Source organism: Exserohilum turcica, assembly GCF_000359705.1.
Source record: "Exserohilum turcica Et28A unplaced genomic scaffold SETTUscaffold_5, whole genome shotgun sequence".
NCBI lineage: Eukaryota > Fungi > Ascomycota > Dothideomycetes > Pleosporales > Pleosporaceae > Exserohilum > Exserohilum turcicum.
Window position 1 is genome coordinate 350,762 of NW_007360266.1, and position 17,819 is coordinate 368,580.

The 17,819-nt window shown below is 54.0% G+C and overlaps 7 protein-coding genes across 7 annotated transcripts; 6 read left to right on the forward strand and 1 right to left on the reverse strand.

Annotated features, from left to right (window-relative positions):
• Positions 1-82: 82 nt before the first annotated feature.
• On the forward strand, positions 83-1,481 carry SETTUDRAFT_155709 (uncharacterized protein; the record flags this gene model as incomplete). Its single annotated transcript, XM_008030747.1, has 5 exons — positions 83-137; positions 287-388; positions 579-625; positions 734-893; positions 1,132-1,481. 5 exons carry the CDS (start codon positions 83-85, stop codon positions 1,479-1,481), a joined length of 714 nt encoding a protein of 237 aa, XP_008028938.1.
• A 57-nt stretch (positions 1,482-1,538) lies between these two features.
• SETTUDRAFT_43029 (uncharacterized protein) lies at positions 1,539-2,573 on the reverse strand (the record flags this gene model as incomplete). The annotated part of the gene is made up of 2 exons (XM_008030658.1): positions 1,539-1,800; positions 1,841-2,573. The coding sequence occupies 2 exons, from the start codon at positions 2,571-2,573 to the stop codon at positions 1,598-1,600; spliced, it is 936 nt and encodes a 311-aa protein (XP_008028849.1). The 3' UTR covers positions 1,539-1,597.
• A 294-nt stretch (positions 2,574-2,867) lies between these two features.
• SETTUDRAFT_119693 (glycosyltransferase family 8 protein) lies at positions 2,868-4,602 on the forward strand (the record flags this gene model as incomplete). The annotated part of the gene is made up of 3 exons (XM_008030748.1): positions 2,868-2,925; positions 2,979-3,455; positions 3,502-4,602. 3 exons carry the CDS (start codon positions 2,868-2,870, stop codon positions 4,140-4,142), a joined length of 1,176 nt encoding a protein of 391 aa, XP_008028939.1. The 3' UTR covers positions 4,143-4,602.
• A 906-nt stretch (positions 4,603-5,508) lies between these two features.
• On the forward strand, positions 5,509-7,146 carry SETTUDRAFT_155712 (uncharacterized protein; the record flags this gene model as incomplete). Its single annotated transcript, XM_008030749.1, has 3 exons — positions 5,509-6,321; positions 6,385-6,638; positions 6,690-7,146. The coding sequence occupies 3 exons, from the start codon at positions 5,509-5,511 to the stop codon at positions 7,144-7,146; spliced, it is 1,524 nt and encodes a 507-aa protein (XP_008028940.1).
• A 1,066-nt stretch (positions 7,147-8,212) lies between these two features.
• Positions 8,213-9,369, forward strand: SETTUDRAFT_155713 (uncharacterized protein; the record flags this gene model as incomplete). Its single annotated transcript, XM_008030750.1, has 4 exons — positions 8,213-8,387; positions 8,447-8,489; positions 8,541-8,759; positions 8,820-9,369. The coding sequence occupies 4 exons, from the start codon at positions 8,213-8,215 to the stop codon at positions 9,367-9,369; spliced, it is 987 nt and encodes a 328-aa protein (XP_008028941.1).
• Positions 9,370-11,089: 1,720 nt separating this feature from the next.
• Positions 11,090-12,826, forward strand: SETTUDRAFT_95251 (uncharacterized protein; the record flags this gene model as incomplete). The annotated part of the gene is made up of 5 exons (XM_008030751.1): positions 11,090-11,241; positions 11,299-11,317; positions 11,378-11,733; positions 11,781-12,589; positions 12,642-12,826. The coding sequence occupies 5 exons, from the start codon at positions 11,090-11,092 to the stop codon at positions 12,824-12,826; spliced, it is 1,521 nt and encodes a 506-aa protein (XP_008028942.1).
• Positions 12,827-13,290: 464 nt separating this feature from the next.
• SETTUDRAFT_172856 (uncharacterized protein) lies at positions 13,291-15,963 on the forward strand (the record flags this gene model as incomplete). The annotated part of the gene is made up of 4 exons (XM_008030752.1): positions 13,291-13,460; positions 13,519-13,800; positions 13,860-15,699; positions 15,745-15,963. Exons 1-4 carry the CDS (start codon positions 13,345-13,347, stop codon positions 15,961-15,963), a joined length of 2,457 nt encoding a protein of 818 aa, XP_008028943.1. The 5' UTR covers positions 13,291-13,344.
• Positions 15,964-17,819: the final 1,856 nt, after the last annotated feature.

Below are 17,819 nucleotides of genomic sequence, written 5' to 3' on the forward strand. Positions count from 1 at the left end.
GCCATGAGTAGACCTGGCATTTTCCATCCAAGTCGATATTAACGTATAATGCAATATACGTGGTAATGCATTCAACGCGACGATGAAGGGAGATATCGGAGAGCAAGCGACTTGTACAACGTGTGCTTATACCGAGGGTATGTATCTATGTCTGCAATACTCTTAACGCAAACCCCCACCACTCTCCTTCTATTATCGTCTCTGCTTCTAGCAAGGCAAAGTAGGGGATATGTGAAGCAAGACTGCAACATGTGAAGAAAAAAACGTGTAAATGATAATCAACGAGCTTGTATGCAGATTTCTCCGAATTACTGGACTGCAGCCTTGTACTTTCGCCATCAAAACGCGTCGTACAAACGCGTTCCCATGTATTACAATGCGCAGCTGGGTATCTATGTCTCGCATGCCTTGAACACCTTTGCAAAAAAAAATCTAAAGAGAGAGAGAGAGAGAGGTTCCGAGTACAAGGTGAATTTATCAGCTGATTGGGGCTGGCTGATCGATAGCAATGCAGGTTTCGACGGCTCAAATGCAGACAATATCAACGGCGGAATGACAATTTATTACACGCAAAAAAGACTTTAACACCTCGGATTTGGACCACCCGGTTACTGCGTTTCCGCCTGTACGTACAAATATCTCCTTTTCCCCGACCTTCTTTCGGCCTTGCGAGCACCACTTGATACAGTTATGGAGAACTGGCAAGTAACGTCTTTTGATGTGGATACTGCAGGGCTTCCGCATGACAGTCGGCAACCCCACGACCACGACGCCGAATGCAACCAAAAAGGGGGGACTCGCGTATACTTGTCTCGAGACGATTCTCACGCGTGGCTTCGAAACGCCTGATTTTCCCAAGACGCCAGTGTCCAGCGGGCATCATGGCCATACAGGTATGTGGTATTTCAGGCTTCACTTGCTATTTACTATACACACAGCTCGCTGACATGGTACTAGTAAGCCAGCTACACACACCCGCATATATATATATATACAAGTATGCGTTGAAACTCGTCAGATACTGACAATGCAAGCCACTTCCCCTCGTGCTGGGACGGCAAAAAACCTCGATTCCCCTGACCACCAATCCCACATGTGGTCGACGACGCGCCGGGGGCTTCTTACCCGCAGGCCCGTGTCCGGCGTCACATGCAGTGTGCATGCCGCAGCTCGCCTACGAAACCATGTGGAATACGACTGGCTTCAACGACATGTGGCCGGCGGACGGGTCGCAGCCGTTTGTGTGGAGCTACGACGATACCAGGGGCTACGGCACGCATGCAGACTATGTGTTTGGGTCGAAGGCCGATAGCCTGCAGAGGGTTATGAATGATAGTTGCATGTTTCATTTTTGTGCGAGTCCTGGCGTGCAGGGCGTGCTGAAGACGCAGACGGTCGAGGACATGAATGCGTGTCGGGTGGAGAGTACTGTGTATGAGGATGTCGAGGGGTGGCTGGATTACTTGCCGGGTATGGAATGAGTGTTTGTACATGGAGGCGGTTGAGTTGGAATTGGGTCAAGGTAGGTCGATGATGGACATGTGAAATTGCCTACAGCAGGGGTATATACGTAGTTGGAATTGACGGAAGAAGAGGTTTAGATCTGACACTCATTGCCCTTGGTCCTCGCGGTCTCGGTTGGGGCTTCAGCTTCGGCTTCGGCTTCGACTTCGACTTGGACTCCTTGGTGTGCTGCGTCTTGAGCGGCGCTCACCCGGGCTGCGACTGCGAGTACTGCTTCGATGCCGGCTGTCATAGCTTCTGCTTCTACTGCGACGTCCACTATCGTAGCTCCGACTCCTGCTCCGACTATAGCTGCGACTCCTATAGCTCCTCTCACTTCCATCGCTCCTCCTATCCATATCCTCATCCAGCTCGTCCACCTCATCCCCCAGCGGGCTTTCCCTCGGATCCAGCATGTCCAGGTCTTCCAGGATGGCCCTCGACGGCAACTTCCACAAGCTTGTCGCGCAGATGCGGTCTCTTGTGAGGAGATCGTCTATGAACTGGTCGACGTGGGTCAGGGTAAAGGTGTCCTTGAGGCGGCGCTTGATCTTGCGGTAGTCGGTGAGGAGAGGCTCGAGCGTCTTGTAGATTTCCACCGGCTCCCAGGCGAGGCGAATGTAAAAGGCAGCGAGACAGCGCAGGTACTTGAAGCAGCCCAGTTTGCCTGCTGCATTCAAATCCGTGTCCTTGGCAGCGTCCTCATCGTCCTGCTCGTCCGCGTCCTGCTTGTCCTCGTCTTCATCGTCGCGGAAGTTGAGGTACTCGAGTATAATGGCCTTGTCGGGAACCAGCTGCAGCAGCTTAAACGCCAGACACAAAAAGGGCGTCGGCTTGCCCGTGATGCCCGTTGTGCCGCCGATAAACTTGAGCTCCGCCGCGCGATCGCATAGGGTTGCTGCGTTCAGGCCAAAGCACTGCTCCTTCCAGTAGTACGACTCGGTGATGCGCTCGCGCACACCCTTTTCAAACAGAAGCGCGGGGTTCTGGCCGCGGATGAGGGAGCCGCGGTATCCCCGGTCGTCGAGGAGGGCGCTCGCGTCGGCGCGGTCGAATTGCGGTTTTGACATTGCTGGTGAGGTGGTTCAAGGGCGATGCTGCGCGCGCGCGTCGTCTCGGCAATGGACGTGGCAGGGCAGGCAAGGCAGGCTGGGATAATTCGAGCCAGGGTGGTGCCGGCTATCGATTGTTGCCCGCTCAACCGTGCTCAACATGCAGCCCTACCGACATCTAGAAGTCGGGGGCACGTCACTTGGATGCACATCATACGCCTGCACAAGTCACTCGGCCTTTCATTCATTCCACATGCCCTTTTGTCGAATCCCCACGACTTTCGATACCCCGTTGTATTCTGCCCTGTCGCCATGGGCCGCCTGCTCCTCACGTCGGGCCAGGTCTCTGTTCTCCTGTCCGTCACCATTGGTATGTCAGACGGGCATGTTACAACCCCGCAGCTGACCGACGGCCTCGTCTAGTCTTCTTCTTCACATTTGCCCTCTTCTTGTCGGGCTGGGTGCTGCAGCAGCGCTATGTGCACTCGCTCCAGGCCGCCATCAAACCACGGCTCCCCAAGCCTCTCCCCCCGCCCAAGCCCATAGAGCCGCCGACATTGGACGCAAAATGGGCGAGGCCCATGGGCGGGCGGCCAGAGGTGGACGACACGTATGCGCAGTACATTGCGGGGCAGACGATGGACTGGAGCCGGCTGGGCTATGTGCAGGTGGTGCGCGAGCATGTGGAGCTGTGCAGCGCCGTGATGCTGCTGTCGGACCTGCACCGCATGAAGAGCCCGGCACGGCGCATCCTCATGTTCCCCAAGCTGTGGCTCAAGGAGTCGGCCGACAACAAGTACAGCGCGGAGATGTCGACGACACGCAGACTGCTGGGGACGGCGGTGCGGCGGTATGGCGTGACGCTGATGCCCATGGAGCCCATTGTCGAGGGCGCCGACGGTGAGTGTGGCGAGAAGCGGTGCGTGTGCGTCACTCACGATTGCAGGCACTCTACCGTCGTCGTACTCGCTCGCCAGCCTCTATTCGCTGGTCGAGTATGAGCGGCTGCTGTATCTCCAAGGGCCGGGCGTGCTGCTCGACGCGTCTGCCCTCGACTCGCTGCTCGCCTTCTCCAAGTCGGAGCCCATGGCCGCATACCCCGCAACGCCCGAGCGGACCGACATGTCGACGTCGCTGCTCATGATCCATCCGTCGCAACAGAGCTACAACCAGCTGCGGGCCCTGCGCGCGTCCAAGCCAACGTCGGACCTCAACATGTTCCGCAAGACCTTCGCCGTGCCCGACTCGCTCATCTCCGAGTGGTCGCTGTCCATGGGCAACGTCGTGTACGAGTCGCAGAAGCTGCGCAGCGCGCCCGACAGCTTCAACGCGACGGCCTTTGAGCAGGCGACGACGTTTGTGAGGCTGTCGGACCCGGAGATTCCCGGGCCCGAGTACGACGTGCCCTACTCGGAGCGCGCCAAGCTGCGGCCGCAGAACCAAGAGGCCCAGGAGGCGTGGAGCAAGCTGTACGAGCGATTCCGCCAACGGCGCATGGAGGTGTGCGGGCTGGATCTCGAGACGTATCAGCCGGTAATGGTCACGGGTGGGGCCGGTGAAACGAAGGCGGCGGGGGACGAGCTATGAAACAGCAAAACTTTTGTTTTGTCCCCAGCCACGTCTGCGCTTGGGGACGGCAACGGGGTTGGTGTCTGTGACGAGTGGGGGGGAGGAGGAGCAGGAGGAGGCAGTTTGTTTTTTTGTTTTTTGTTTGCCTTTTCTTTTTGACGACGATGATGATTGTTATGACGATGGCCATGTTTGCACATGGGGACAGAGTTGCAGTGTCACGATGGAGCTCGGCTTGGCGGGGATTGCTGGGGGGGTGCATGAAATCGGGGCCAGGCTGTTTGCAGGATAGCAAGAATAGCAATGGGACAGGCCATGGCGACGGCTAAGATGCGGGAGTGGGAGCCATGTTCCTTGATGCTGGGATTGCCACGGTACGCATGACGCAACAAGCGATGGGTTCCGGCGGTGCTTACGGCGAGGGCGGCACGATTGCGGCGATGACGCGCTGGCGGCGGTGAGTGGTGGGATGGATAGAGGCAGAGGAGGAGGAGTAATAGTAGTAGTAGAGTGGTAATGGGGGTAGAGGAGAGTAGTGAGGGCAGGGCAGGGCAGGGCAGGGCAGGGCAGGGCAGAGTAAGGTGTAGTCCATGTGCCGTGATTGCAGCGGCGTCCCAGGGCGCCAGGCCCGGCATTCATACATCGATCGATATATGCACATAGATGGATGGATACATATATGCATACACACATATCTATGTACGAGTACAAGCAAACATGCTGCAGCACCACTGAAACGGCGACTGGGCAGCGTGTGGAGCCGTGGATGCCTCCTGCTCATGCCCATGCCCGGCCTCTTCTTCTTGTTCTTGTTCTTCTTCCTGTTCCCCGCCGAGCATGCGCCCGCCGCCACCCTCGTCTTCGTCTTGGTCGTCGTCTTCATCGCCATCGCCGTCGCCTCACTAGTCGGCCGCAAACACTGCTACTACCACTACCACGCCCACTCCCACCACCGCCTTAGCTGCCCCTACCCGGCCGGCCGACAGCCCATGCCCATGCCCATGCCCATGCACGGCGGCGGCCCTCAGCACTCCCACTACTACTAATAGAACTAGACCAAGACCAAGACCAAGGCCAGGCGCATCAATTGCCTGCTTCCCGCCTGCGCCGTCTGCATCTGCACCGCCGCCCCAGCGCCCCTCGCCTGCCCTACGACGTCTTTGTTGCTTTGTTGTTTTCCCACTACCGCCGCTCCGTCGCCCGCTACCACAACCACACCCACCACACCCACTCGCACCCGCACCCGCACGCCCAACGCCAACGCCCACGCCCACACCCACGCCCAAACGCCCACGCCTGCTGCTGCGCTACGGCCATCGCCCGAGCTGCGTCCAGGTACACGTAGCGCAGGGCCGCTGCTCCCCCCCCCCATCCCGCCCCTCCAATGCCTACCCTGGGCTTCCTCAAGAAGAAGCGGACGAAGGACTCGAACGGCTCCAAGGACCTCGACTCGCCGACTTCGCCCATCAAGGACGCCTCGGCCATCACCTCGCCCGTCACCCCCACCGGCTCGCGCAAGTCGGGCTCCTTCCACCTGCACAAGACCAGGACCAGCGACTCGGCCAGCGCCCACAGCCATCACCACCTCGCCGCCGACGCCAGCGCCGCCAACACAAACACCTCCGCCTCGTCCACTCCCCCGGCCTCGGCCGTCGCGCCTGCCGCCTCCCCCACCCCAGCCGACTCAATGAACTCCGCCCACGCGCAACAGCAGCAGCAGCAGCAACCGCAGTACGCGGCCAACCCCCAATCCGCCCCCCACCCGCCCTCGCGCAACACGCCCAGCATACAGAACCTGATACACCCCAACAACACGTCGTCGCACCAGTCGTCCGCTAAGAATGGCGCCGTCCACTTCCAGACGCAGCCCCTCAACCAGGCCCGCGTCACAAAGGGCAAGTACTCGCTGACCGACTTCACCATCCAGCGCACCCTCGGCACGGGCAGCTTCGGCCGCGTCCATCTCGTCCAGTCCAAGCACAACCAGCGCTTCTATGCCGTCAAGGTGCTCAAAAAGGCCCAGGTCGTCAAGATGAAGCAGGTCGAGCACACCAACGACGAGCGCCGCATGCTGCAGCAGGTCAAGCATCCCTTCTTGATTACCCTGTGGGGCACCTTTCAAGACTCCAAAAACCTCTACATGGTCATGGACTTTGTCGAGGGCGGCGAGCTCTTCAGCCTGCTGCGAAAGTCGCAGGTATGTTTCTTCTTTTTGTTATTATGATTATCTACTTCCCACTGCATCTACTGACTGCTGCAGCGCTTCCCCAACCCAGTCGCAAAGTTCTACGCCGCCGAAGTCACGCTCGCGCTCGACTACCTGCACTCGCACAACATCATCTACCGCGACCTGAAGCCCGAGAATCTGCTGCTCGACCGCCATGGACACCTGAAAATTACGGATTTTGGTTTTGCCAAGGAGGTGCCCGACATTACATGGACGCTGTGTGGTACACCCGACTACTTGGCGCCCGAGGTGGTCGCATCCAAGGGCTACAACAAGTCTGTTGACTGGTGAGTGGGCACGACAACCCTCGTTTCTGCAGCGCCTACTAATACCGCAAGGTGGTCGCTCGGTATCCTCATCTTTGAAATGTTGTGCGGATTCACGCCCTTCTGGGACGGCGGCTCGCCCATGAAAATCTACGAAAACATCCTCAAGTCGAGAGTCAAGTACCCGCCTTACATCCACCCCGACGCGCACGACCTGTTGCAGAAGCTTATCACGCCTGATCTCACCAAGCGCTTGGGCAACTTGCACGGCGGCAGCAAAGACGTCATGAACCACCCTTGGTTCGCCGAAGTCACTTGGGACCGGTTACAAAAGAAGGACATTGATGCTCCCTACGTTCCACCTGTGCGCGCGGGCGTCGGCGACGCTAGTCAATTCGATAAGTATCCGGAAGAGACGGAGGCATACGGTCAAGCAGGGGACGACCCGTGCGTGCAGAGTCCTCCTTACACTGTAGATCATATTCTGACATGTCCGAATAGCCACGGACACCTGTTTCCCGACTTCTGAGCATACGAAGCTGTCAACTTTCGAAACACAATGCGATCTAGCCTTTCCTCCAACGAGTGACCTGCGCACGGCAATTTCCTGGTAGAGCAAAACGTACCCGTCGAAAGTCCGCAGCCATTGCACCTCACCAAAATTCTTTCTACATGACCCTCAGCATCTCGACCTACGCGCAATGCGGCTTTGCGTGTATAATCCTGTCTGACCTTTCGTCTTGTTACTATTGCTACTATTGCTATGCTTGCTAGTCATTGGGCTTGCACTCACCTGGATATGATGTTGCTTGGCCCAATCCATAATGCCTGACGAGTGCATAGTGTTGTCTTTGTGTGTTATTCTATGGTATGGTAGGGGGGGGTTTATTGGTTCACGCATGTCGCATACCTGGCGCATACTGAAAAGGCGGGAACATGAGCAATGCAAGGCTAGGCCGGCAACATCAATGCTACTATGAGCTCCATTCTGAAGTGACATGGCCGTATACGTCGAGTAGTCATGTAGAATGAGATGGAGAGTACAAATGTTATATTATTAACCCAATTGTATTCACGGGGAAACACGTTGACCAGTCTCTGTGCGCTCCAAATTAACACCGACAGTCAAAGAGCCTACCTTGTAGTAGGTTTCATGGTAACGACTCAGTGTATATGACGAAACGATAAGGAACAAGCTTTATATCAAAATTCGGGTAGAGTTGTAGTGCATCGGTCTTGTATATCACTACCTATGCTGATGTCAAGCTCCCGTCTGGCCCGGCGCTAGATCGCCGCTCTTACCAAATTTAAGTCGAGCTTGGAGATGCAAGAAGAAATCCTGACGGGTCCTTGAGGTAATCATTCAAGTGCGAGGCTGCTTAACCTCGTCATGTTCCGCGGACTCGAGCAATGCGTCATGTTGGCAAACAAAAGGCGTCTTGGTGATGACTTGCCAGCCAACATGGTAGCCAGCATAAAGACGAAAAATCAGGTCCACGAAGAGTTCCTTTTTTTCCCTCCCGAAAGCTCATCTTGCGAGCCGTTGCAATCTTCAGGCGAATCTACTGTGGTTGAGTTCCAAATCTGTACGAAGCATGACATCACACGTGCGCCAAGACGCTAGAGAAAACGCGGGGATCGCCCAGGGAAAGAACCGTGGAAATGGCTATGGCGCGACATCAACATCATGGCATCTTGCCGGAAAAACATGTCCAGTCAATGGAAATCTACCCAAAGGGGAACATGACTTGATCGAATGGGAGGATTTGTGTGAGTTGTCCCCCTCCATCCGCACTGCTCATCACGGCAACCCTGTTCATGCTGTTTAGTACACTGGCAACGTGACAACGAGTTTATACCTTCAAGCTATCGGTGAGCCTTCCAGCTTCCTCAGACAAGACAGACGTTTGACACGAAGACCAGACGAGCGACATTTTCCTGCTACCGTTCTTTGCAGAGCGTCTTCCGTCTCCACAATGAAACAGTGAACATCTGGTCTCACATCCTAGGCACTATTGGCTTCCTTTGTGCCCTGGGTGTCTTGGTTGTCTTCATCCAACGCGAAGATGTGGAGAGCGCAGATCATCTCGCGGTGCTGATCTACTTTATATCCGTCATTGCATGCTTTTTCTTGTCCATTGTGTAGGTCATCTTTTCTCTGTCATGCCCAAAGTAGGAGAGTGGACTGACACCAAAGCATAGGTACCACATCTTCCTGGATCACAGCCAATATATTCGGACATGGACCGGCCGATTGGACTGCCTTGGCATCGTAGTACCTCTCTGGGGCACCACCATAGCAAGCACGCACTTTGGCTTTTACTGCGAATCCACCTTGCGTGAGGGATACGGCATCGCCGCCACAATTGCGGGCCTTGCCTGTGCAGTCACGACACTGCATCCCTCTTTTTGCGGCCCAGCTTCCCGGCGGTTCCGAACAGCAATGTATCTTCTCCTCGGCCTTTCCTCATTCCTGCCCATCGTTCACGGCATATGTCTCTTTGGGCTTGGCCAAATGGAGTGGAGAATGAGCCTGTCCTACTATCTCGCACTCGGCCTCTGTCATGGCACGGGTGCGATGGCATATGCCACCAGGATACCAGAGCGATGGACTCCAAGACGGTACGATGTCGTGGGCAACAGCCACCAGATAATGCATCTGCTGGTTGTGTGTGGTGCGGTGGCGTACGGGCTGGGTGTGCTCAAAGCCCAACAACATTGGGCAGGCTTGGGCTGTGCAAACGTCGTCTGAGGTAAGTGTATTGTCTCATTCCTTGGATAAGGCATTCTCGAAATCTGCCTTGTAAACCGACGTTCGGAGACCTTATCGAGCCACCGCCATGCCGCGGCGTACCTAGTAACAATACATCGAGTCTGAAAGATGTTAGCATCTCCGCGGTTTCAACTTACCCAGACCTGCCCCACAATCAACAAAGGGCCCACCGACACCTCGCTGGAAACTCTTCGTCCCCGGAGATGCTTGATTCCAACTGCACTCGCACACTCGCTGGTCGTTTGCCCGTCATTTCTCCGATTATGCTGCTCCGATACCGCGAGGGCTGCAAGCCTCTTTCACATGCTAGCGACTAGACAATGACTCCTCTCACCGATTCGAGAAGCACGGGAGAACGACTCGACGTGCGTCCGGCGGCCCGAGTGCCTCTCTCCCAAGTTTTGAAGGACCTTGGCGCGGTGAAGACCAACGGCACACGAACCGACATGACGATTCCCCAAGCTTCTGGGCATACTGACAGTCATATACGTCTCCAGCATACGGATAGCTATCAATTTCGCCTCTGTGTGTACGCACTCATGTCGGAGCGACACTGCAGTCATGCGAGATAAGGCATTCGCCCCCCTACCGATTGGCCCGACACTAACTCATAAGCGACGGGTTCTGATACAGGAACAGATCACCATTAAGCAATCCATGTCGAGCCCAAGCCTACGCTTGCAGGAGTCGGGCGACACTGCGCTGACAGTTGTTCGATGGTGCGTCCAGGTGCATCAGCCTGTCCTGCTTATCATTACATGTCTCCATTTGCACGCGGTAGACAAGTACGCTATCGTGACACCCACCACATGGCCCTGCGCCATTTACACACTGCAAAAGTAAACATTTGTCGAGGAAGCGTGCCACGGGCAGTATCTGAGGTTGTGCTGAGGGCTGGGCAGGACTAGCGCTCTGGTCCAACGCCACAGCCCAGAAGTCAAAGTCGCGGCCGCGTGCGGGACAGCGAACGACAGTATCTCGAGACTCGTTACACCATCATGACCATGGCCAACATGCTGACCGCGGAAAAGCAGCAATTGATATTATCGCAGGCAGTTCTGATAAGCACCCTTGCTGGGCTGCCAGTTTCAGTCTAGTGTCGCATGGGTAGCGCCAAGAGATAAGAGAACGCCTTTGCCGTCCCCCACCATCCCGCGTCAATCCTCAGCCGCAGCAAGTCAAGGCCCGTCACAGCAGTATTCCACCCTTTCTTTCCTCCTTTTTGCCAGATGACCTTGAAATGCAATTCGCTCGACGGCCATGTGGACCCCAAGTTAAACGCCTGAATGCTGATCGGAGACATCTTCCACACCTCGCAACACACGCCCTAGCGTGCTTTTGTTCAAAGTGCATGCATGCACTACCCTCCAGTGCTGGGGTTGCCGACACCGATAACGATTCCACCTCCATTACCGCATCTAGATACGGAGAAGTCTGATCTCACCTTGGACCCCCTGGGGTTGATTCCCGCCACAGGCTTGTCGTGGTCGTGGTCGTGCGTCACTGTACTTGACCGCGGAAGTGTCGCAATTGCCATTTTGTGCATCCCATCTATATAACTTCTCGACTGCCGTTTGTGGAGTACCCCAGCAGCAATCACCAGCACTCACTTCACTGCCTCCAGTCAGTCTGACACACTGGTCGTCGTCTACATCAGAGCTTGCATCGCAGCGGAACAGGCGCTCGGCACCTCTCCATCATGCCTTTTGCTCTCCATCTGCTCTGGTCAGCGCCAGAAGTCAACCCCTACAACCAAAAGGCCAGGTCGATTCCTGTCCTCAACCCCATCAACAAGTATGGGCGCGTCTTCTTCTTTTCGTACATGGGCTTCTTCATCGCGTTCTGGTCATGGTGAGTACTTTCTCCACACGTGGTCCGCTCGCCCCACAGCATACTTACGGTGATCAGGTACGCGTTTCCGCCTCTGGTATGGTTGCCCGTCCCCTTGCGCCACAGTGTATGACAGTATCAACTAACCCCTCCAAAGCTAAGTAAGAGTATCAAAGCCGATATGCACCTCACTCAAGATCAAATTGCAAACTCCAACATTGTAGCACTCTGTGCCACGCTATTGGTCCGCTTCATTGCCGGGCCCATGTGCGATCACATTGGTCCGCGCATGACCTTTGCGGTGCTGTTGTTTGCCGGCGCTATCCCTACTGCCCTTGCTGGCACAGCAACAACCGCCACAGGCTTGTATTGCATCCGCTTCTTCGTCGGAATTCTTGGCGGTACCTTTGTGCCTTGCCAGGTCTGGAGTACTGGGTTCTTTGACAAGAATGTCGTTGGAACAGCCAACGCCCTGGTTGGTGGCTGGGGTAACTCCGGAGGTGGTATCACATAGTATGTAGATTCCCGGCGCACGTTGCAGCCTCTGCTAACAATTCCAGTTTCGTCATGCCAGCCATCTACGATTCCCTCAAGAAAGAACAAGGCCTGTCCTCGCACGTAGCCTGGCGAGTCGCCTTTATTGTTCCGTTCATCATGATTACCGCTGTTGCCCTCAGCCTCCTGCTCTTGACAGACGACACTCCCACTGGTAAATGGTCCGAACGTGGCGCCACACTCGAACACAGCGACCGCACCAGCTCCTCCGTCGTGCCTACAGCCGGTGCTCTCGACTCAATGCCCGCAACCACTGGCACCTCCATCTCTTCCGCCGACGAGAAGAAGCAACCGCAACCCACCACAGATGTCGAAACTGGTCGTGGCGATGTTCAGGCTATTGACGAGTTCCAACACGAAGTAATTGTTAAGCCAACTTTCAAGGAATCGTTGAAAGTCATGGGCTCTCTGCAAACTCTCACGCTTTGCGCGGGCTACTTCTGCTCCTTTGGTGGCGAGCTAGCCATCAACTCAATTCTCGGCGCCTACTACCTCAAGAACTTTCCCTACCTGGGTCAAACACAGTCTGGCCGATGGGCTGCCATGTTTGGACTGTTGAACGTTGTGACGCGCCCTCTTGGTGGCGTGATTGCTGACTACCTCTACAAAGTCACTGGTCACAACCTGTGGGCCAAGAAGTTCTGGATCCACTTTGTCGGCGTCATGTCTGGTGTACTTTGCATCGTTATTGGCAAGGTTGACTCCAAGAACCTTGATGAGATGATTGGGCTCATCGCCGTCATGGCTATCTTCCTTGAAGCTGGCAACGGCGCCAACTTTGCCTTGGTACCTCATGTCCATCCTCATGCTAATGGTAAGAGATTTGTTAGCCTGTCATAATGCGCCAGTGACTAACAGTATTCAAGGTGTTCTCTCCGGCATCGTCGGTGCGACTGGCAACTTTGGTGGCGTCATCTTCGCCATCATCTTCCGCTACCACAAGACCAACTACGCACAGGTCTTCTGGATCATGGGCATAATGATTATCGCGCTCAACTGCATCTTCTTGTGGGTTAGGCCCATTCCTAAGAGCCAGATTGGTGGCCGATAAGGATTGTATTACTTGTTGTTCTTTTCGGCATTATGATAGATGAGATACCTATGTTGTTTGTGTGCGTGTAACTTTTGAATGAATCAAAATTTCATTACCTTTTTAGCATGGTATTCATGTATTGGCTTCGCATGAAAAATGATGTGTTTGGGAATATCCAGCGGCTTCCTGTTTCCCGTGCCGACTGGGCTGTGCAATTTGCAGAATGCGCTAGGCAAAATACATCCTAGTCTCAGAATTGCACTTTGGGCTCGGCTTACTGCTAACCGCCTGCCTACTTTTGCACTCTGCTTATTGTCGAAATGGGGCTATGTAGACTACATAACCCCGGAAACGCACAAAAGGTGCCATAGTCGCTGTCTCTTTGCATCTCATATCGCGTCTTTCGCTCATTTCTTTCGGCTGGTTGTCGCCTAATCTTCCTTCTGCACCTCCAATGTGCACACTGCGTATCTATTACTTTTACTCCGCACATCACCCAGAATTGCATCCCTAGACCACAGAACTACTAGATCATCATGACCAAAGATTGGGACTTGGTTCAAGATGAAATCAAGGAGCTTTCGTTTGCGCAGAAGAAGCCGCTTGAAGAGGTCAAGGAGCTCATGGAACGAAAGTACAAGTTTTATGCTTCGTAAGTGGTGTTGCATTTCTGGCGATGTTGTTGGAGTACTGGCTGATTTCAAATCCAGGACTAGGGCGTATCGGATGAAGTTGAAGGAATGGGGCCTCATGAGACACAAACAGCGAAGCACAAACAAAATCCGGCATGCGACTAGGCATACAAGCAAAGATGCTACTGTTGACAACGCCGGGTGTGAGACAGATGCTATTGCAGTAGATCAACAAACTCAAGAGGATGGCGCAAAGACTAGTGATTGGCAGCTTGTTGCCAGTCAGCCGAGCTTAGTCGCCGATGGACCTGACGAGGTTACTGAGCACATGTTCGCAGGGCTTCTGGACCAGCCTGTAGAGTAAGACCCCCATCAAGGCTATCATTCAGTTGAATTGGTACTGAATTACGACTGTCCAGTCTCCAGATATCCATGGATACCTGGTCGACAGATTCTACTCAGCCATCGGACACAGTATTGGACATGGTCGAAGCAATCCTCGATTACGACCTGGAGAGGTTAGGAAAGCTCTTGGTTGACAACATCGAGCACATCAATGAACCCATCGGTTCAACGTTATTCGGGCCTACCGGTCGCTTCTTCGGTCACCCTGCGCTAAGCCAAATGGTCATCCTGCAGCATGCCGGGCAAACCTTGTTCGATATCGCATGCGGCCTGCCCTGCGGCCCAGTTGCCTGGATGTTACTTACATATGGTGCAAAAGGTTCCAAACACCCGCTCGGCTCAGACCTGGCTTTGCATAATGCCATCAAAAATGGACGAGTATATACTGTTCAAGTGCTGCTACAACCAGACCGCTCAGCCGTCAATGGCCTTCCTGACTCGAAGTGGACGCCGCTTCGCCAGGCCGTGTTCTGGATGCAGCCAGAAGTAGTCCGCGTGCTTCTGAGGCGAGGAGCGACTGTTGAAGATGCAGGACCTCCACCCGTTCAGTCAGGTTTAAATTCGCCTCTACAGCTGTGTCTGGTGCGCCGGGAAACCAACTACGCTGATCCATCTTATCGCACACGATGCCATCAGATTCTTAAACTCTTGCTCGACGCAGGAGCAAATGTACACGTCACATCTCCAGACCCCATGGTTCAATCCACTTTTGAGTCATTCATAAGGCCATGGACAAGTCGCCCATATTGGGGATTTGAAATCTCCCAGGAAGAGCTCGAGTGTTTTGGAATGTTTGTGAGCAGAGGAGCCAATCTTCAGTTACCGTTTCACGGAGTTCCCTGTCAATCTGCTACCAAGGAAACGTTTGTGCATCAGGCAATTTGGCACTCTTCGCCAACTTTTGCCAGATCGCTCATCGACAACTTTGTGCCGTCGGCTAGTGGCAATGGCATGGCTCTCCTGCAAGAAATCCTCGGCAGTTGTCCAGATGCGAAGCGACATCCCACCGATACACTGCGAGATATGCAGGTTCTACTTACAAAAGTTGTTAATCCAAACCGTACAGGCCAAGATTTGATCAGCCCCTTGCGCAAGTGTATCACAGATTGCCCTGCTGTCGACCTTGTTGCTCGCCTCCGGGTTCTTCTTGATGCTGGCGCGAACCCTGAAGCTCAAGACCCAGATGGGGTGCAGCTATATGTTCTTGCAGCGGAAACCTTTGACGAGCCTCTGCTGTCTGAGGTCATGTCGATTCTGGTCGCCAAGATTCCCGGAAGACATGTTCGCGTGGTCGATGCCATGTCTTACCAGTGGACTGGGAACATTTTCCCGATATCAACCACACAAACATATGAGCAGGTCATGTCATGCTCGCGGCTGACGGGCGAATTTGCGATTTGCTTGCAGGATATGGTGCCTGAACATGTTCGAGCCGTCTTCCACAAAGCATACTTTACGATCGCCAGCAACTACTTTCTTGATACGATGACTCGGCTGGCAAGAACAAGAATGCTAGATGCTCAGGAGAAGGAAGAGATTACGCAAATCACTTTGATGCGTGAAACTGCGGGCGTCCCGGCATACAAGTTCGAACCAGATCTCGTCGTTGCGTTGCTGCACATGCAACCTTCAAACATGATGCTCGAAGTCGATGACCACCTGTCTACCGGGGATGAAATCTGCTCTAGTCCGGTTTCTTCTTTCGACGACACTCCAGCTTCAAGCATGACACTGGACACCGCTACTCCTGCCGCTTCGAGCCATACTCCTTTCCAATTTAACCCCAACGGCACTTCGACACTCGATATTCCTCGATCAGCACCCACTTCTCCCCATCCAAGTGATGACTTCTTCGTAACATCTACAACAAAGATACGCTGGCCTGATCCCTGCGTAAAGACTAAACCAAGCGAGATGCAGTTTAGAGTGGAGTGTGTGTTGAAACACGAGTGCGCGATTTGCAACGACGGAAAGTTGTTGACGAAGAAGGAGCTGGAAAAACATGACACGGAACATGAACACACTGCGAGCTGCACTGAGACTCTCTGTACAAGACGGTTCTGTGTTGCAAAGAGGAGATCGACATGTGAAGACCACCTGTTTCTGGGAAACGTGTGAGCAGCAATGGGCGACTACTTTGCGAAAACGCGACTTATACCAATATTCGGTCTGACTTCCACAAAAGAGTGACTTCGCTGCTCCCTTTACATTTCCAGAATACCCATGCGCGTATTCCATCATCGCATGAATTGCTCAAACCGTTTTCGACCCTCGGGTAACCCCCATACAGGGGTACCGGGTATCTGGAACTTCTAATCGGGTCTTGCGTAACCAATAGCACCCCAGTACGAAGCCTCTACACCGGTAGCGTCCTTCAATTGCAAGTTTTATTCCTTGGATTTCCTCTCCATGACGTTATTCTGCTCTTTCCAAGTCCAGACTGCAGCAAGGGACGTCTTAAGAGCCCCAAATGGTGCAGTGTACACGGCACTAGATGGACTTGGAAAGGGGTAATGACGGATTGCGGGTCGCGGGACGCGGCATATCGGACATAATGTGCCAACCTACGTCATGTATATACCCCAGTTAGCCTTCGCCCAAGTAAGAAGTCTCTTGGATCGAACGAGTGTGGGTCCAATTGCAGAAACAGATTTGTTCATGCTGTTACAGTGAGAAATGCTTGCTGAGTATCGAGCACACCAAGTAGAACTGCAATGGGGTTTAATAGTAAATGTCCTAGCCAGCACAGCAGCGCTTGCGATGAGAAGAAAAAGAATGTTTCTTTGCTCGTAAGCAAGGCAACATGTCTACAACTTGACATGCGAAGCTCAACCTCCTTGTTTTTTCTATTTGCACCCCGCGGAACGACCACAGTTCCCGCGATATACCCTTGCATCTCATCATATCAATACAATTTAGTGTCTTTCGCTAATAAGCACCCACCAAGCTCACCAATCCAATCTCACTCAATACCCCTTGACATCAAGCGCATGAAGGAGAACATCCTGATGTGTCCGCATACCCGGTTCGCTAGTCTCTCTCTTTGCACCCATCGAGATCCGTGGAGGCTAGTTGAGATGGGAAAATGACGATGATAGCAGTGTCCATGTCATACATTGTGTAATGTTATTTTTGGGGCAAGGGCCAGAACGGCTGGATCCGAGATATGTTCGGTTAGACGAAGGATGCCAAATCCTGTTTTGATATCTACTCTGGTGGTCGTAGAGCTGTGATATAAGATATGTGCAGAGTCTTGTCTCTCATTTTCACTCGACAACAGACAGACAGACGGGACATATCTTATTCCTTTACTTAGCAATCGAACTACTCTTGATTACCGGGGACACAAAACCCTCGTATCCAACGATATTTCAACCTACTTACTTGTTTACTCGCTGCTTTCAAAGCATCAACAATGCGCTTCTCACACCTCGGCGTCTTCGCCCTCGCCACCGGCCTCTCCCTCAGCACACCCGTTTCCGTATCCCACTCGCCGCGCGCAGCAGACTCGACCGTAGAAAGCCTTTTGACGCAACTATTTGCCACGGTTCAAGTCTACACGGGCGCAATAAGTATGTGTTTCCCTAACTTGCATCATACCTCACCTTACCCTACCTTGCACACCCTCACTTCCATGCTCCGATAAACAGCCCCAGTAAGAACATGCAAGGACCTAACAAAAAGACACCAATATACAGACGCCACACTCGCGCCCCTCTCCCCCACCTCACCGGCATCGCAAAAAGCCCTCGCCGTCCCCAGGATCGGCGCCGAAATCTCAAAAATCACAGCGGCTGTACTCGGAACCGCGCACGAGATACAGAGTCTCGCGCCGCCGAATGCTACGCAACCTGTGCGCGAGGAGGAGGAGGAGGAGGAGGAGGAGGAGGAGGAGGAGGAGGAGGAGGAGGAGGAGGAGGAGGAGGAGGAGGAGGAGGAGAGCGAGAGCGAGAATGAAATGGAAATGAAGATGA